This window comes from Manacus candei, unplaced genomic scaffold (assembly GCF_025592945.1).
Source record: "Manacus candei isolate 608988 ecotype Guabito, Panama unplaced genomic scaffold, ASM2559294v1 h1tg000050l, whole genome shotgun sequence".
Lineage (NCBI taxonomy): Eukaryota > Metazoa > Chordata > Aves > Passeriformes > Pipridae > Manacus > Manacus candei.
This window is the reverse complement of record NW_026138098.1, coordinates 13,356,694-13,370,036: the sequence shown is the minus strand read 5'-3', so window position 1 is coordinate 13,370,036 and position 13,343 is coordinate 13,356,694. Positions and strand designations below refer to the sequence as shown.

Sequence of the window (13,343 nt, the reverse complement as noted above, 5' to 3'; positions counted from 1 at the left end):
CCCCAAGGCTGATCCTCCAGGAATAAGGGCTTTGTTCCTATGGGAATCACAGACAGCCTCCTTGCATGTTGTCTCCCATCTCCCTTTCCTATGTTTGTGTTAGAGGGGACTTCGTGTGAATGTGAGTTGTGGCCCAGAATGTCTCTGTGTCTCAAGATCCCAGATGACTGTGCTACATATAAGCTTGCTGCGCTCCTGGAGGAGTATTTTTTAACTCTGCATTAAGGGAAAGCAGCCTGACAGCACTTGGAGCAGGGCAGTGGTACCAACCTGAAGCTGTGTGGTGATCCTTTCCTCTTCAGAGACTTACACTGCTGCAGGGGAGCTCAGGACACAAAAACCTGTTGCCCTTCAGGGTCTGTCCCTGTTCAGGCACCATTACAAACTAAAGGGACCATGACACTGCTTAGGGATGTCAGACAAAAGTGTCTTTCAGGGCTCAAGTCTGGTCTTGTGCCTTGAGACCTGTGGTCCCTTTTAATTGCAGCTCTCTCTCCTTTTCCTTAACAGGGGAAAGTGGAAGTGGAGGCTGGGAAAGAGGGGATGAAGTTTGAAGCTGGTGCTTTTTCCTACTATGGGGTGATGGCCCTCACAGCATCACCAGGTATGTCCTCTCACCTTCTGCTTCTGGAACATGCTCCTGCACAGTCCTGCCCCGCCGTGTCCAAGGGGCTGATGTGAATGGTGCCTCCTTGCCAGCAAAGCTGCCTACCTGGCACAGTGTCCCTGGTGGAACCCAGCAGCTGGCAGCGGCTTGCCAGCTCCCAGAGGATGTGAGTGTTGGCCTTAGCGAGGGATGTGGTTGGTACTGGTGGAAAGCTTTGTAGTTTTGCTCGTGGCATTGGTAGGGTAACAGAGTGAATTAACAAGAATAAGTAATTAGTGGCAGAGGGACATCTAGTGGTGCTAGGAACAACAGCCTGGTTAATCTGGGGATGATTCTCTTTACCAGTCTTGTTTCTAAAGCTCTCTTGAGGAAAAGGAGGGCAGCAGTGCCAGAAAAACGATGGCTCCTGTCAGCCTGTGTGGAAATGTAACCAAGAAATCAGTGAGGGAGAAGAGGTGATGTCTGAGGGTGAGATGTGAGCTAGTTCCCAGCACACATAAGGCAGCTACATCCCACCCGTGGAGATTGGGGAATTGTCATGTAATCCACCAAGAGTAGGCTCCAATGCTGCTTGCTCAGCTTCAGAGAGAGGTATTTCTTATGCTGAAATTGTCCTGCTGTCATAGCAGGTTTATATTGCACATGAGAGGCAGCTTGCTTTAACTGTACACTCACAAGCATTCCCTTTATGTCTGTGTACCTACGTGTATGTCCATTAGTAAACAGCGTTGGAATGGAAGTGGTTTAGTAAGTGATGAGTGTGGCCTTGTTATACTCTACAAACAGCAGCAGTTCTCTTGGACCTGTGAGCACACTTTTACAGGCAAGACTAATTCTTCCTTAATTATGTGCGCTTCAGTCTGGTCAGTCTAGCCTGTGCCTTCTGAGGTTTGAGAGATTTTAAAGCTTGCAGAGCACTGGTTGGATTTTATCTCAGCGATGGCAACGGTGTTCACGTGGAATCGTGACACGTGTACAACTGCGTCATACCCTCAGCTTTTGCGACATGGGCCAGGCATGGAGCTGGGGTAGGCATGGTCCCTTCTCCTACTAAACCTACACTTGGAAATTACCTGTGGCATCTCTGTTTTGCCGACGCTGTTCAGTTTGAGTGTTTTCATGTTTTGTTTTTTTTTGTTTGTTTGGTTTGGTTTTTTTGTGTTGCTGACCCTCCCCACAACCGTGCCAGTTACCCCAAGTGCTATCAGGTCAGATGGTCTCCTCTTTGTGTGCCCTGAAATCCATCTTAGATTTTGTCATGTTGCACTTAAGGATGTGCACTATTTTAAATTAATCTCAGCCAGTCTTGGATTTGTTTACCTTCAACGGATTGGCTTTTACCTGTAGCAAACCCCTCATTTTGTTGGTTTTCCCTCCAGGTTTAGGGAATTTGGTTTATGATGTCTTGCAGCATCCTGAGATTTCTGTTAAGATGAGCTCATAAAAATAAATTCCTGTTGCTCTGTATAGAGAGGAAAGCTCAGTGAAAGTGTAAGTCATTGCAGAACAAGAGAAAACTCTTGTTCTTCTGTATGTCCTAATTACACTTCATGTGCCTAATCTCCCCACCTGGAAGATGAAGCCAATAAGAGGAGAAAAAAACACTAAAAAGAAACCAAACAACAAAAAAAGCAAAGAACCCTGCAAACAAAAACACAGAAAATAAACAAACAAACCAAAAACCCAAGGAAAGAGTGAAGGTTTTTTCTTCAACTGCAGCTGGGGAGGGATTTGCAGTAATGGTGAGCAAGCGGTACAGTCACCATCCCCAAAGGGATGAGCTTGGAGAATCACAGCCTCACTTGACATTTTATTGAAAACTTGAAGAACTATGAAGTGTCTTTTGGTTTTATTTCTGTTATTTGTCTGGCTTCCATAAAGAAGAGCACCTCTGAATGCTTAATGGCTTGTTTTAAGTCTTGCCTTCCAGGCTGGAGTGGGCACCACCGCTCCTTTTGAACTATTTCAAAACTAAATGCACCTTGATGGACTGTTCTGTGCTGTAAATTAGCAAGTGAAAATTGTTCACTTCACTTCACTCTGATTCTTTAGCCTTGTTTTTTGGTTTATTCTTAAAATTGTTTGATTGTCTTTTTTAGTTTTGCTTTTGTTTTAACCCTTTACTTTTTCACAGTTGATTTGCACTTTCGGTTTTAGTTCCTCAATGTCAATTGGCTCCTTCCCCTGTCAAGTGTGGATAGCTGCTGCCTTTCTGGTCGTGATCTCATCCTTTTTCTCTCCCTCTTCTAGTTCCCTTGTCCCTGTCTCGTACCTTTGTTGTCAGCAGAACAGAGTTGTTAGCAGCAGGTTCTCCAGGTAAATCTGCATGCTTCTATTTTCACCGTTCTTGTGACTGCTCTGATGCCATAAAAAGTCAGCTGCAGTCTGTATTTGTCTGACCCCTTTACTCATTAGGGAGAAGTCCAGCACAGAGTTGTGCCTTGCAGGTAGGTATCCTGAACTTTCATTTATGGTCACTGATAGCAACATGAGAGTCATCAAAATGGGAAGAACTGAAAACACATTAAAGAAAATGTATTTGGTAATGTCTGCTTGTTCTTGTTTCTCATATGTACACTGGTGGAAAATTAGGAGGGGAGATTTTTCAAAGAATGTTTTCTCCTCCAAGCTGAGGCTTAAAAAATTCTGAAGAAAACACATTTGGCAGAGGAGAATGTCTACTGCTTAAACTGCCATAAAAGGAAAACTTATTTAATGAAAGTATTCTTATATTCTCATATGAGTAAATTCTATGTTTTGTATACAGTCTGGCCATTTCAATTCCTGAAAAGCTTTGAACTTTCTCTTAGTGAGGTTAATGCTGTGGACTGGCACAATGATCTACTGAGTGGATGGATTTGCAGTGGAATGTGCAAGAAGGTTGTGGGACCTCCTGTGCGATTTTCTGGTTCCTGTCTTGCTTAAGACCTTTCCTTGCTGAATCACGAAGTTGACTGACACAGAAATCCCTTTGGGGAGCAGAGATCAAGGAGGGAACAAATTGGGCCAAAAAGAGCTCTGAGATGTGCTTGAGTGATTGGAAATTGGGAAGGGTCAAGAACTGAGCTTTGCAGATACTGCGTGCACGGAGTAGTTGAAAAAAATGGAAATGCATCAAGAAGGACTGGAGGAAGAGCAGAATCCTAAAATTGTTTAGGCCACAGTGAGCGTATTTCTTCCTTCTGAAGTTTTCTTTTTCAGATGAAATGTCTTTCCCTAGGCCTAAAAGCAAACAAGATAACGATATGCATATTACAGTTAAACATCTGCTAAAGATTAATACATTTATCATGCATTTCATCAACTTTCACCATCTGCTTTCTGTATTTTCCCCCTCTGTTTTTTAACTTGTGAAAATTTATTTCACCATCGGTCCTTAAATTAGTCTCATGCACATTCCAAACAAACTACAGGTTATTGCCTTGCAGGGAATTTCTTTCCTGCCCTGTTAAAGTTTCCTGCTGCTAAACTTCAAAGAAGGGGGAGAAATTTAATCCTTCTTTAATTAAAGTACCTGATGACTCTCTTTTAAGCTTGGCAACTTTGATTATCTTTCTTAGCTTGTTTCTTTTGTTTTGGCAGGTCTTCTTTTTTTATTTTTTTTTTCTTTTCTTTGTTACAAATATGTGTATATTTTGTGCGTGCAAGTTGTTTCCAGTATAAATGCCAACCATAGATTTCCCTCAACTAAATTAAAAAAATTACAAAAAGTCAATAAGGGAAAATAATAGTAGGAAGAATCTCCTCTGTAAGGAACTGATGTGCTAAGCCTGGTCACTGTAGCAATGTGGTACCAGTTTTGATGACACTCAGACCTTCTGTGAGGTCCTTCCGAAAATAATCCCAACCCAAAAATTGTTTAACCCCAGATTCATAAAACATTTGTATTGGTGTCCATCTTGGGACTCGTGCTCTTTATCCCCTGTAGAGGAAGATGAGGAGTTTGGGAAAACCTGGGTAGAAAAGCTCTGTCCAGATCTGGATGCTGGGGCCTGGCAGGGCACAGTTCTGCAAACATGGACCTGCCTGGTGTTTGTCTGTCTTCTGCTTTTTCTCTACTTTTCTGTATCTCTCCTTCTTCATTGTCTTCTTTTCCCTCCCTGTCTTTAATGTGATCCTGAAGTGATGTCCTTTCCCTTGGATTTTGAGAAATCATACCTTTTGCTTTTGTCCTTTTTTGTCCTCATGTCCTTTTGCTTCACCTGTCCCTTTTTCTTTTTCTTATCTATGCTTTGTCATGTTGCTCTCTGTGCTTCTTTGTTTTTTATTAATAATGTACCATAAGATCCCTGGTGAAAAGAAAAGGCAGATACAAGTCACACTAGCGTAAAGTTGTTTCAGATGGAAACTTTTATCCTAGTCAGCAGTGATGCTCTTCTTGTCACACACAGCCATATTTTGTGTATACAGGTGGGAAAGAGGACAAATTCAGTCAGCCTTCACAGTTCCTTGTTCTCCAGTGGGAATTTCAGCATCAAGTCCTGTGTGCAGGTAGAGTTTTGGCTCCTGGCCACAGTTACTGCAGCCTGCTGTGGCTTTCGAGTTGGCATGGAGGAGAACCTTGCAAGGCTCTGAGTGCTTCCCCCTAAGCCCGTCCTTGGTGTTGCCATAGGGACCTGCACTAATCCCACAGGGCAGAAACAGTGGAAAAATTGTCAAGTTGTCAGAACCTGTATTTTTTTGTTCCCTGTTCTAAAATTGAAAGAAAGACAACATCAGAGAGATTATAAGTGGGAAATACAAAGCAGTGCAGTTCTACCATGCATCTTAGGAAAGGTTTAGGAAAGGCTGGATGCAGAGATGTGGAACAGGCTGTGTCATTTGGACAAGGAGATACTATATTTCTAGTGATTCAGTGGCAGAGGTAGGATTAAATTTGAGGTTTTTTTAAGAATTAAGATTATATATAGAAGTCTTAAAAAAAAAGAGTTTGAAAAGCTTGTAAGGATACTGTTGTTGATTTGCTCAAAGAGACTTTGTATTTTAAGATTATACGAAAATGATCTTTCAGCTTGAGAATGGGGGTCATGAGGTGACTAGCATAGTTAACATCAAGTCTCAGTTTGGGCTGGCTGAATGTGTTTTAACTGCATTAGGTTCCAAAAATTCACTAGTCCCAAAGACAGTTCTTTGATCAGTATGTACTGTGTGTGCACCCAGGGAAAAGCCCTTATGCAGGAGGGCTTGGAATCTCTCTTAGGATGTATTTCTGCCCTTCTGTCTTCTGGGTCACAGTGTGGGTGGAAGCCACAGATGGAGAATTTGGTGTCCTGAAAGCACATTTTCTTCAGATAGACGGTGTACAATCACACTTGCAAGGGACAGCTGTGAGGTCTTCAAGTGAAACCCTGCAGTGCCTAAAGGCCAGTGATGGAAAATAATGTCTGCAGTTTACTCCTTTCTGGACACAGATTTTTCTCTGTGGCATGGATTGTTTTGCCTGTGTCACTGACTGGCATGTACTACATGGAGCTTGCTGTCTTTCATTGAGGTTTTGCCCCTTCAAGCACTGGGAGGTACTAGAGGAAATGTTGAAGTAATCATCACATGGACTGCACTCTGGTCCACTGAAGACTCCGTCACTCTTACTGAAAATGCCTACTCTAGCTTAGGGAACAAGGCATGTGTAGATACCAGGTGGAATAAAAGGGGGTAAGGCTTACCTGAGACTGACTGTGGATGAAAACTCTGGTACAGAGCAGGGATTATAAATCATTAAGAAAAAAATGTATTAAGCATGATCTAACTATCAAGAGAGAGAGCCTTGGGAAGTTACCTTTCTCTAGTGGTTTCTGCTCATCAGCTGAAGCGCTGTGTTCTCAGAGCGTGTCTGTTGCAGCATAAACAAGTCTAGGTTTGTTTAGGGCATACTCAGTGATGCTGGCTACCAGCTCTGGACTGAAAATGTCCTTTCAGGGTGATTTGGTTGTTTAGCCACATGTCTAGTTAAGTGGATTAAGCCTTTGCAGTTTGTTTGTGCTACATCATGGTTTCTTATGTCCCTTTGAAACTGGTGACTTTAAACTGGTGACTTTTTCTACTTGATTTAAGAAATCTCTCGCTCTTGCCTGTTTCTTAGCTGAAAACAAGTCTCCGCCTCGGCCCTGTGGCTTGAATCACTCCGACTCTTTAAACCGAGGTGATCGCATCGACGCAGTGACACCGACGTTAGGGAGCAGCAACAACCAGCTGAACGCATCCTTCCTGCAAGTGTATGTCCCGGATTACTCAGTGAAAGCGCTCACAGACATTCAGTTTGTCAAGGTAGGAAAAAAGCTAGAAAGACCTTGCTGGAAAGCCGAGCTTGGCTGCTAGGATGGAGAGCCTGGGGAAGGGAATGCCTTCTAAATTGCTCTGTGAGTAAATAGCATTATGAAAGCAGCCATTTAAAAATCACTTTAAACTACTTTTTTCCAGTATCTGCTGTCCAATCATTTGTCTTCACTATTCTTCTCATTTGGGCTTGTAAGTAGATTGGTCATGTAATTTTCTGGATTTCAGGTCCTTCAAGGAAAGATTATAGAAAACAACCTCTCTGCTTTTAAGTCGAATGTATCCTTGTGAAGCTTTTGGAGCCATCCAAAATGGAGACTCTTCATTATCAGACAGTGTCCTTTTCTAAAGGATGAGACATTTACCATTGGTTGCAGTTTTCATTCACTTCTGGTTTTGGTTTCAGTTTGGGGTTCTTGATCTTACTTTCCGACTTACCATCCTTCTTCTGCTTGGAGAAGTCTTGGATATTTCTCTTTATCTTAACTTCACATGTATTAGGCTCATGTCTCATACTACCAGTGAGTTGTTGCATGAATACAGCTCTGTCCCCCAGCATGGTGCATTCCACGCTGAAATGTGTGCAAGTCCTGGGGGATAGGAAATCTAGCTGAGCTGAGAAACAGCTAATGCTGGCAGCAATTCCAGCCCCTCCGGGAGTCCAGGGAAGCTGACATCCCATAGCCAGAAGTTGACTTCGATGCTTTTCTTAAATAAGGTGCACGTTCACAGTTTCTTTGTATGCAACTCAAATGATTTGTGAACTCAACTTCTGTCAAATTTAATTCAGTGTTAAGAATGTGGAATAGGGTAGACATACTATAATGCTAAATTGATTATTCCATAGCCAAATTTTAAAAGGAAAGTCTTGCTGTCAAAACTTTGAGATGCAAATGTATTGGTCAATGGTTCAATCCTTCAGGGATTAGATCAGTAGATGTTTATTACTGGGCAAGTGATTCTCACTACAATTTCAATGACTAATCTGCTGTACAGAGCAGCTAGCTGCTCATCCTGTCCTGGTTTATGTCCTTCCAAATCTCACTGTGTTCATACTGAGGCTAATGAGTGCTAAACTGTCCTAATATCTCTACAGTCAGACTTGCACACCTCTTCTTGCATCACTCTGCTTTACGCACAGGTCAGAGTACTCAACATTAGTGTTTTCACTGTGCCATGTGGTCATTCATTCGGTTAATACCTTGTAAAACCAGGGTCGTGATCTGCTCATGCATGTTTGGATTTTGGTTTTGAATTTGTGACCTGGTCCATCTGACTCTCTCCATTTACAGTCCCTCTCTTGTGTTGCTACTGAAACTTAGGGTTTTTCTAAAAGTCTTGTTTCACCTCTTCCACCTTCCTGCCTGCCGAGATAACCTACTGCTGTTGTGGCACACGGGGCTGCCAGTGCACGTGCATCCTGCTGCCTGTCCTGGCTGGGAAGGTTGATCTGAAGGAGTTCACTGGGCTGATTGTTTGTGGCTCCAGGAGGAATTTTCCCCTCCACCGCCACATGTGGATGTACAGGGCTGTGGATTTCCTTGCCCCTGGGGCATCATGGGCAGTGACACTCTGTGCTCTAGGCCAGCTCCTGTCATGACTGTTCTGCTGAGCGCAGCCAGCTCTTGCAGAGACCAGTGGAAGACTTCAAGGGTTGCTAATTTGGACTCATGTCTATGGACACCCCAGTCTTTTCTAGAATTGAATATCCTTATATATAAGGCTGTAGCTCCAGCTGTGTTTGCTGGCCTAGACAAGCACAGTAATGCCTGCTTTACTTGTCCTATAGAGCTGGTTGGGCTCTATAGGGACACCTAGAGCCTCACCAGGAGTTCACTGAAGTTGGGAGAAAGACTTCACTGATCTCTGGTTCTGGTCCTAAAAGTGTGCATGGTTAGAGGGAAATGGAGGACTGATTTAAAAATGTCTGCATAGGAATATAAATCCCCGCCTTCGAACAGCATGGTGATCGCACAGCACTTTGCTTCCACCCTCCCTGGAATTGTCACCATGCTGTGGTGTTGAGCTGGGATGTTCTAGGCTTGCAAAGCACAGGGATGTTTTATAGGAACAGGTAAAGAGGGGTTGAAGTGTGATCATCTGGAAAGGGAGGGCACTTTATTTTCTCCCACAGGAGACACAAAAATGTGACTGACTTTTTTTCGTTCCTTCCCCGTTCTTGGAGCAGATCTCAAGACAGCAGTACCAAAATGCCCTGATGGCATCCCGGATGGACAAAACACCTCAGTCCTCGGACAGTGAAAACACTAAAATCGAACTGACTCTTACGGAGCTGCATGACGGTTTGCCGGATGAGACAGCAAACCTGCTGAACGAGCAGAACTGTGTGACTCACAACAAGCCCAACCACAGTATGCACAGTGAAGGAGCCATCTAGGAGCTGACTCCCCACAACCCACCCATCCCTTCTCCTCAGCAGGACCAGCCCTCGCTCCTTCCTGCCTCCTCCCTGAGTGTGAACACCATTAGTATGTGCTTGCAACACTGTGCTGCATCCAGTGTTCTGAGACCAAAGACTTTTGCATCCGTTCTGGGAGCAGAAGAGAAAGAAACAGGAAGAAAGGAGCAAAGAGCAAGAGAGACTAAAGCCCCAAACGTAATTTGGGAATGGTGAGCCACCTTTGAGAACGATGAAAATTCTTCTTGCAAAGTAGAATTATGTTTATTTTTTATCTGTATTTTTGATCCTTTTTGGGTTTTTCTTCCTCAAACACATATGGAGAAGTTTAAAAGCTCCTCCAGTTATTTTTTCGAGAGCTCATGTTTTTAAAAAGTATTTTGCAGAGTTTTAAGTTGTTTCTGTCCTTCATGAACCTGAAATGGGCTCTATCATGGTTTTGTGAATTGGCTCCAATGTCCTTAGGGCTCTTCTCACCCCTCTCTGGTCCTTTTTGTTGCCCTGTTGAAAAAGTTAGTAACTGGTACTTGTATGTTATTTGTGTCTTAAGAATGAGTGAGCTTCAAGGAACCTCTGGTTTCAGCCACCTGGAGGGCCAAGGCATGAGGATTATTCCATTCTTCCAGTTAAATTTCAGGGAAGGAGCAGTTACTTTGGTATTTAATGATCTTTCAAATTTCAGAAGGTTTCTTTGTAGAACAGGCAAAAGCATTGTTACACTTACAGTTTTGTAACCTCCAAAACCTTTTGTCTATGTTGAAGATGATACTGGGGCAAAGGAACTAAGTAGCAAAACTGCAGTCTTGCGAAATGAAAGCTGGGCATAATTTTCCATAGTGAAGTAAGTGGGTGATTTTTCATTGATGTGTCTGACAATTGCTTGGTGAATTAATGTGTGCACCTGAAATGACAACGCTTCAAGCACTCCCATGCCATAGTGCTCTGCACATCATTACCTTGGCCAGAGCAGATGTGCAGCCTTTGCTACATCACAGAATATGCTGAGTTGGAGCAATAGATGAGTATCAGAATGTCAGTCCCTGTGCCCCCTTTAATCTAATATTAACGCGAAAGATGCTGCTACAATTACACCAAACGTACGTGCTCCAGGTGACAGGAAACCTCTACCAGTGCAACAATGGGCTCTGCTGAGGAGTCAGAACCATCCTCTCCTCTCCAAGAACTGACAAAACTTTCCAGACGCGAGTGTATTGCACTTCAGGGATTCGGAGAGGTTCATTTCCAGGCTGTTTCCAGCCACATTCCTTCCTTTCAGTGGATTTAGTGCATTTCCTTCTCTCTTGTCCCATTTATCAGCCATTTTAGGGATTACCATGGTAGCAGAACAGAGAGCCTCACACCCAGCTGCCACTGGTGCAGGGCATCCTTGGGCAGCAGGAACCACTTCCTTCACACCAAAAATCTGGATGCAGACTGGGTGCAAGCAAGAGGCACCCCATGGCAGTTGTATATCACCCATTCCCCACTCCCACAGATGGAGTCTTAAGTCCTCGAATAAAAAAGAAGAAAGTTATCCCCCCAGTTCTCTCCCCTTCCAATGCTGTCTCAAACAAAATGTGAACATTGCCCTCTGTATCTGGATTAGTAAATTGGGCATTGCGGTTTCCCTGTTTCAAGACCCTGCCGTGGGCACTGCCTATGTAGCATTTCCCTTCCTTTCTTTACACCTGGATAATCTCTTTGGGGATAACCCAAAGAAGCCCCCAGCCCCAAATGCAACTGCCAGAGCTCTCTGTGCCTGCACACCTGCCCCGTCTCTCTTGCTGACGGGCTGGGGAAGGCACTTGCTTCAAGTTCCCGCGGTCCTTCTGTGTGGCTGGAAAGGTGCAATATTTTGTTGCAGGATCTCCCCACAGGAAAATGGAGTGCCTGGTATCAGAGCCAATTGGGTCTGCCTGTGTCCCTCCTCCTCTCTCTTTTGGCTTCAGAAAGCAGCCCTAATTTTTACTGTCCTCCCCCTTGGCAAGGGTTCACTTCTTCCTTGGAGCCACCCAGGAGGATGAAGTCCCCACAAAGGGGCACAGAAATTGCACAGTATCAACTTGTGCACACAGTGAGGAGAAAAACAGGCCCCCCAAAACCTTGCTCTCACATTTAGTTTTGTATTAACTTTTTTTGAGTCTTATCTGAAAGCATTTCCTTAGCCTCCATCCTTGCTCTGATGTGCACGAGGCCACCACCGTTGAGAGCACACGGCTCAGCGTCAGCACGGGCTGACCTGAGTCCCGTGGTTCCCAGAGAGCTGCCAATATTGCACCTTTCTCACAGAGCAAAATGTTGAGATGTTACAGCGTCTGTCCTCGGTGAGGGACTCACCTTGCCAGTTTTTATCTAGTGTTGTGAATGTAAAAGTTTGTCAGAAGTGTTTGACTCGGTGGTGAACTTGAGATGCAGTATCCGTTTTGTCAAACCTGCCAAAGGAGGGAAGGCTCAAGTCAAGGCAGCTCTCTCCAGGATGAGGTTGCTCCCTGGATCTGACTTCTGCTTCTTATGGCAGGTTATGGATTTGTTTCAATGTCTGTTTCCCTTTTTAAAAAAAATAGAAAAAAAGAAAAAAAAAAGGAAAAAAAAGCGCCAGTTTTTCCAACCAAAGCCATGTGATCCCAAAGCAAATACCTCCTGCTTCTGCCCATGCTGCACTGTTCCAAAATTTGCAGGCAATTTTTTGCATGTCTGTTTTTCATCATTTGTACAGATCCAGTAATGGAAAGTGAAATAATTTCACTTAATTTCCATAAAAATAGTTGATCATAGATGTTTCATATGGAAAATATGTACCTGACCCAGAGGGGTTAGGAGCTGCTACTGCTAATTAGCTTGAAGAATAAAGCATGGTCCTCTCCTTGGAGGGGAAGAAATCCAGTCTCCCTGTTCTCAGGGTATTTACAGTTTTACTGTTTAACAAATGCAAGGGGTTCCCGACCCTCTTGGTGGGCACCATCACAAGCAGAGGAGCCCAGTGCCCTGCTCAGGATCACTTCTGAGCCTCTGGACAGCGTTTGCCAATGCCGGGGCTTGGCTCTCCTGACCGCACTGGAGACGCCACGGCATCTGAGTCTGTGCCCTTGCAAGGGGTGTCCTGCCCGAGCAGATCTACTTTATCTGCCTCGCCGGCTGCCTGCCTGCATTCCGGGGGACTCAGATGCCGGATGCTGTGCCACAGTGCCATAAGGACATGTGGCCAGTCGGTCGTCACCGCAGCGCAGGGCACCAGCTGGTGGCTTTGGGAATCGTTGGACTTGACCTCAGACCTTGGCCAGGCTTTGACTTGTAGAAAGGATACTGCATCTTCCTATGTCAACTCCTGCTGCTGCCTTTGTCCCCCTTGTCCGTCTGCCTCTGAGTGCAGGCAGCGGGGCAGACAATGGCCTGTCAGCTGGGGGAGACTGGGAGGGCATCTAGCCATGGTTTCTACTGTCAATACAATTTTGCACAAGAGTTCTTTGAAGTGAGGTTTTCAACACTAATATCTTAAATGCACAACTGTGAATTATAACTTTTACACTCCTGTTGGTTGAATTTCCTTTAAATGAAATGAACCTGAATCTGTTGTAACTATGATTTTTTTTTTTAATTCTGTGTATTGCCAAATCTTTGTAAAGAGTGAAGGAATGTTCTTGCTTTCCAGTGAGAATCTTTCTCCGAATGAGACTGACTCTGGTGATGTGGAGATCATATGAAGCACACTAGTTCTGAGAAGAGAGGGGCTCAGGGTGGGCTTAGCAAACCAGCCTCAGCTGCTGTGTGGACCACAAGCTCAGACCCTCCAGAGTTTACAAAGCGCTTGTTGTTTTTTCCCAGCTTGCCCATTTCCTGAAATCCCTGTGCAGCTGAAGGCTGCTGCCCTAGAGGAGCTTTGGATGGGTTATCACCCAGTGGGACGAGGGATGCTGGCAGGGTGTCCGGGCTGGCTGGTGGGCAGGGGCCCTGAGGCTGGCATGACAGGACAAGGTGCTTCCCCCATCCAGATGCACCAGCAGAGCAAATTCCACAGGGCAGGTCCTTCTCCTGCTCACCGCTTCT

General features: G+C 44.5%; 1 protein-coding gene across 3 annotated transcripts in view; it reads left to right on the top strand.

Annotated features, from left to right (window-relative positions):
* CNNM2 (cyclin and CBS domain divalent metal cation transport mediator 2) overlaps window positions 1-12,875 on the top strand; it is a 113,720-nt gene extending 100,845 nt beyond the window's left edge. Inside the window, exons 5-8 of one of the 3 annotated variants that reach the window (XM_051800475.1) lie at window positions 511-604; window positions 2,858-2,923; window positions 6,687-6,871; window positions 9,069-12,875. In XM_051800475.1, coding sequence (XP_051656435.1) covers window positions 511-604; window positions 2,858-2,923; window positions 6,687-6,871; window positions 9,069-9,278 — 555 coding nt within the window. In that variant the 3' untranslated portion in view covers window positions 9,279-12,875. Of the gene's footprint in view, window positions 1-510; window positions 605-2,857; window positions 2,924-6,686; window positions 6,964-9,068 lie in introns of all 3 variants that reach the window. The other 2 variants (XM_051800477.1, XM_051800476.1) reach the window with 2 other exon arrangements.
* The last annotated feature ends 468 nt before the right edge of the window (window positions 12,876-13,343 follow it).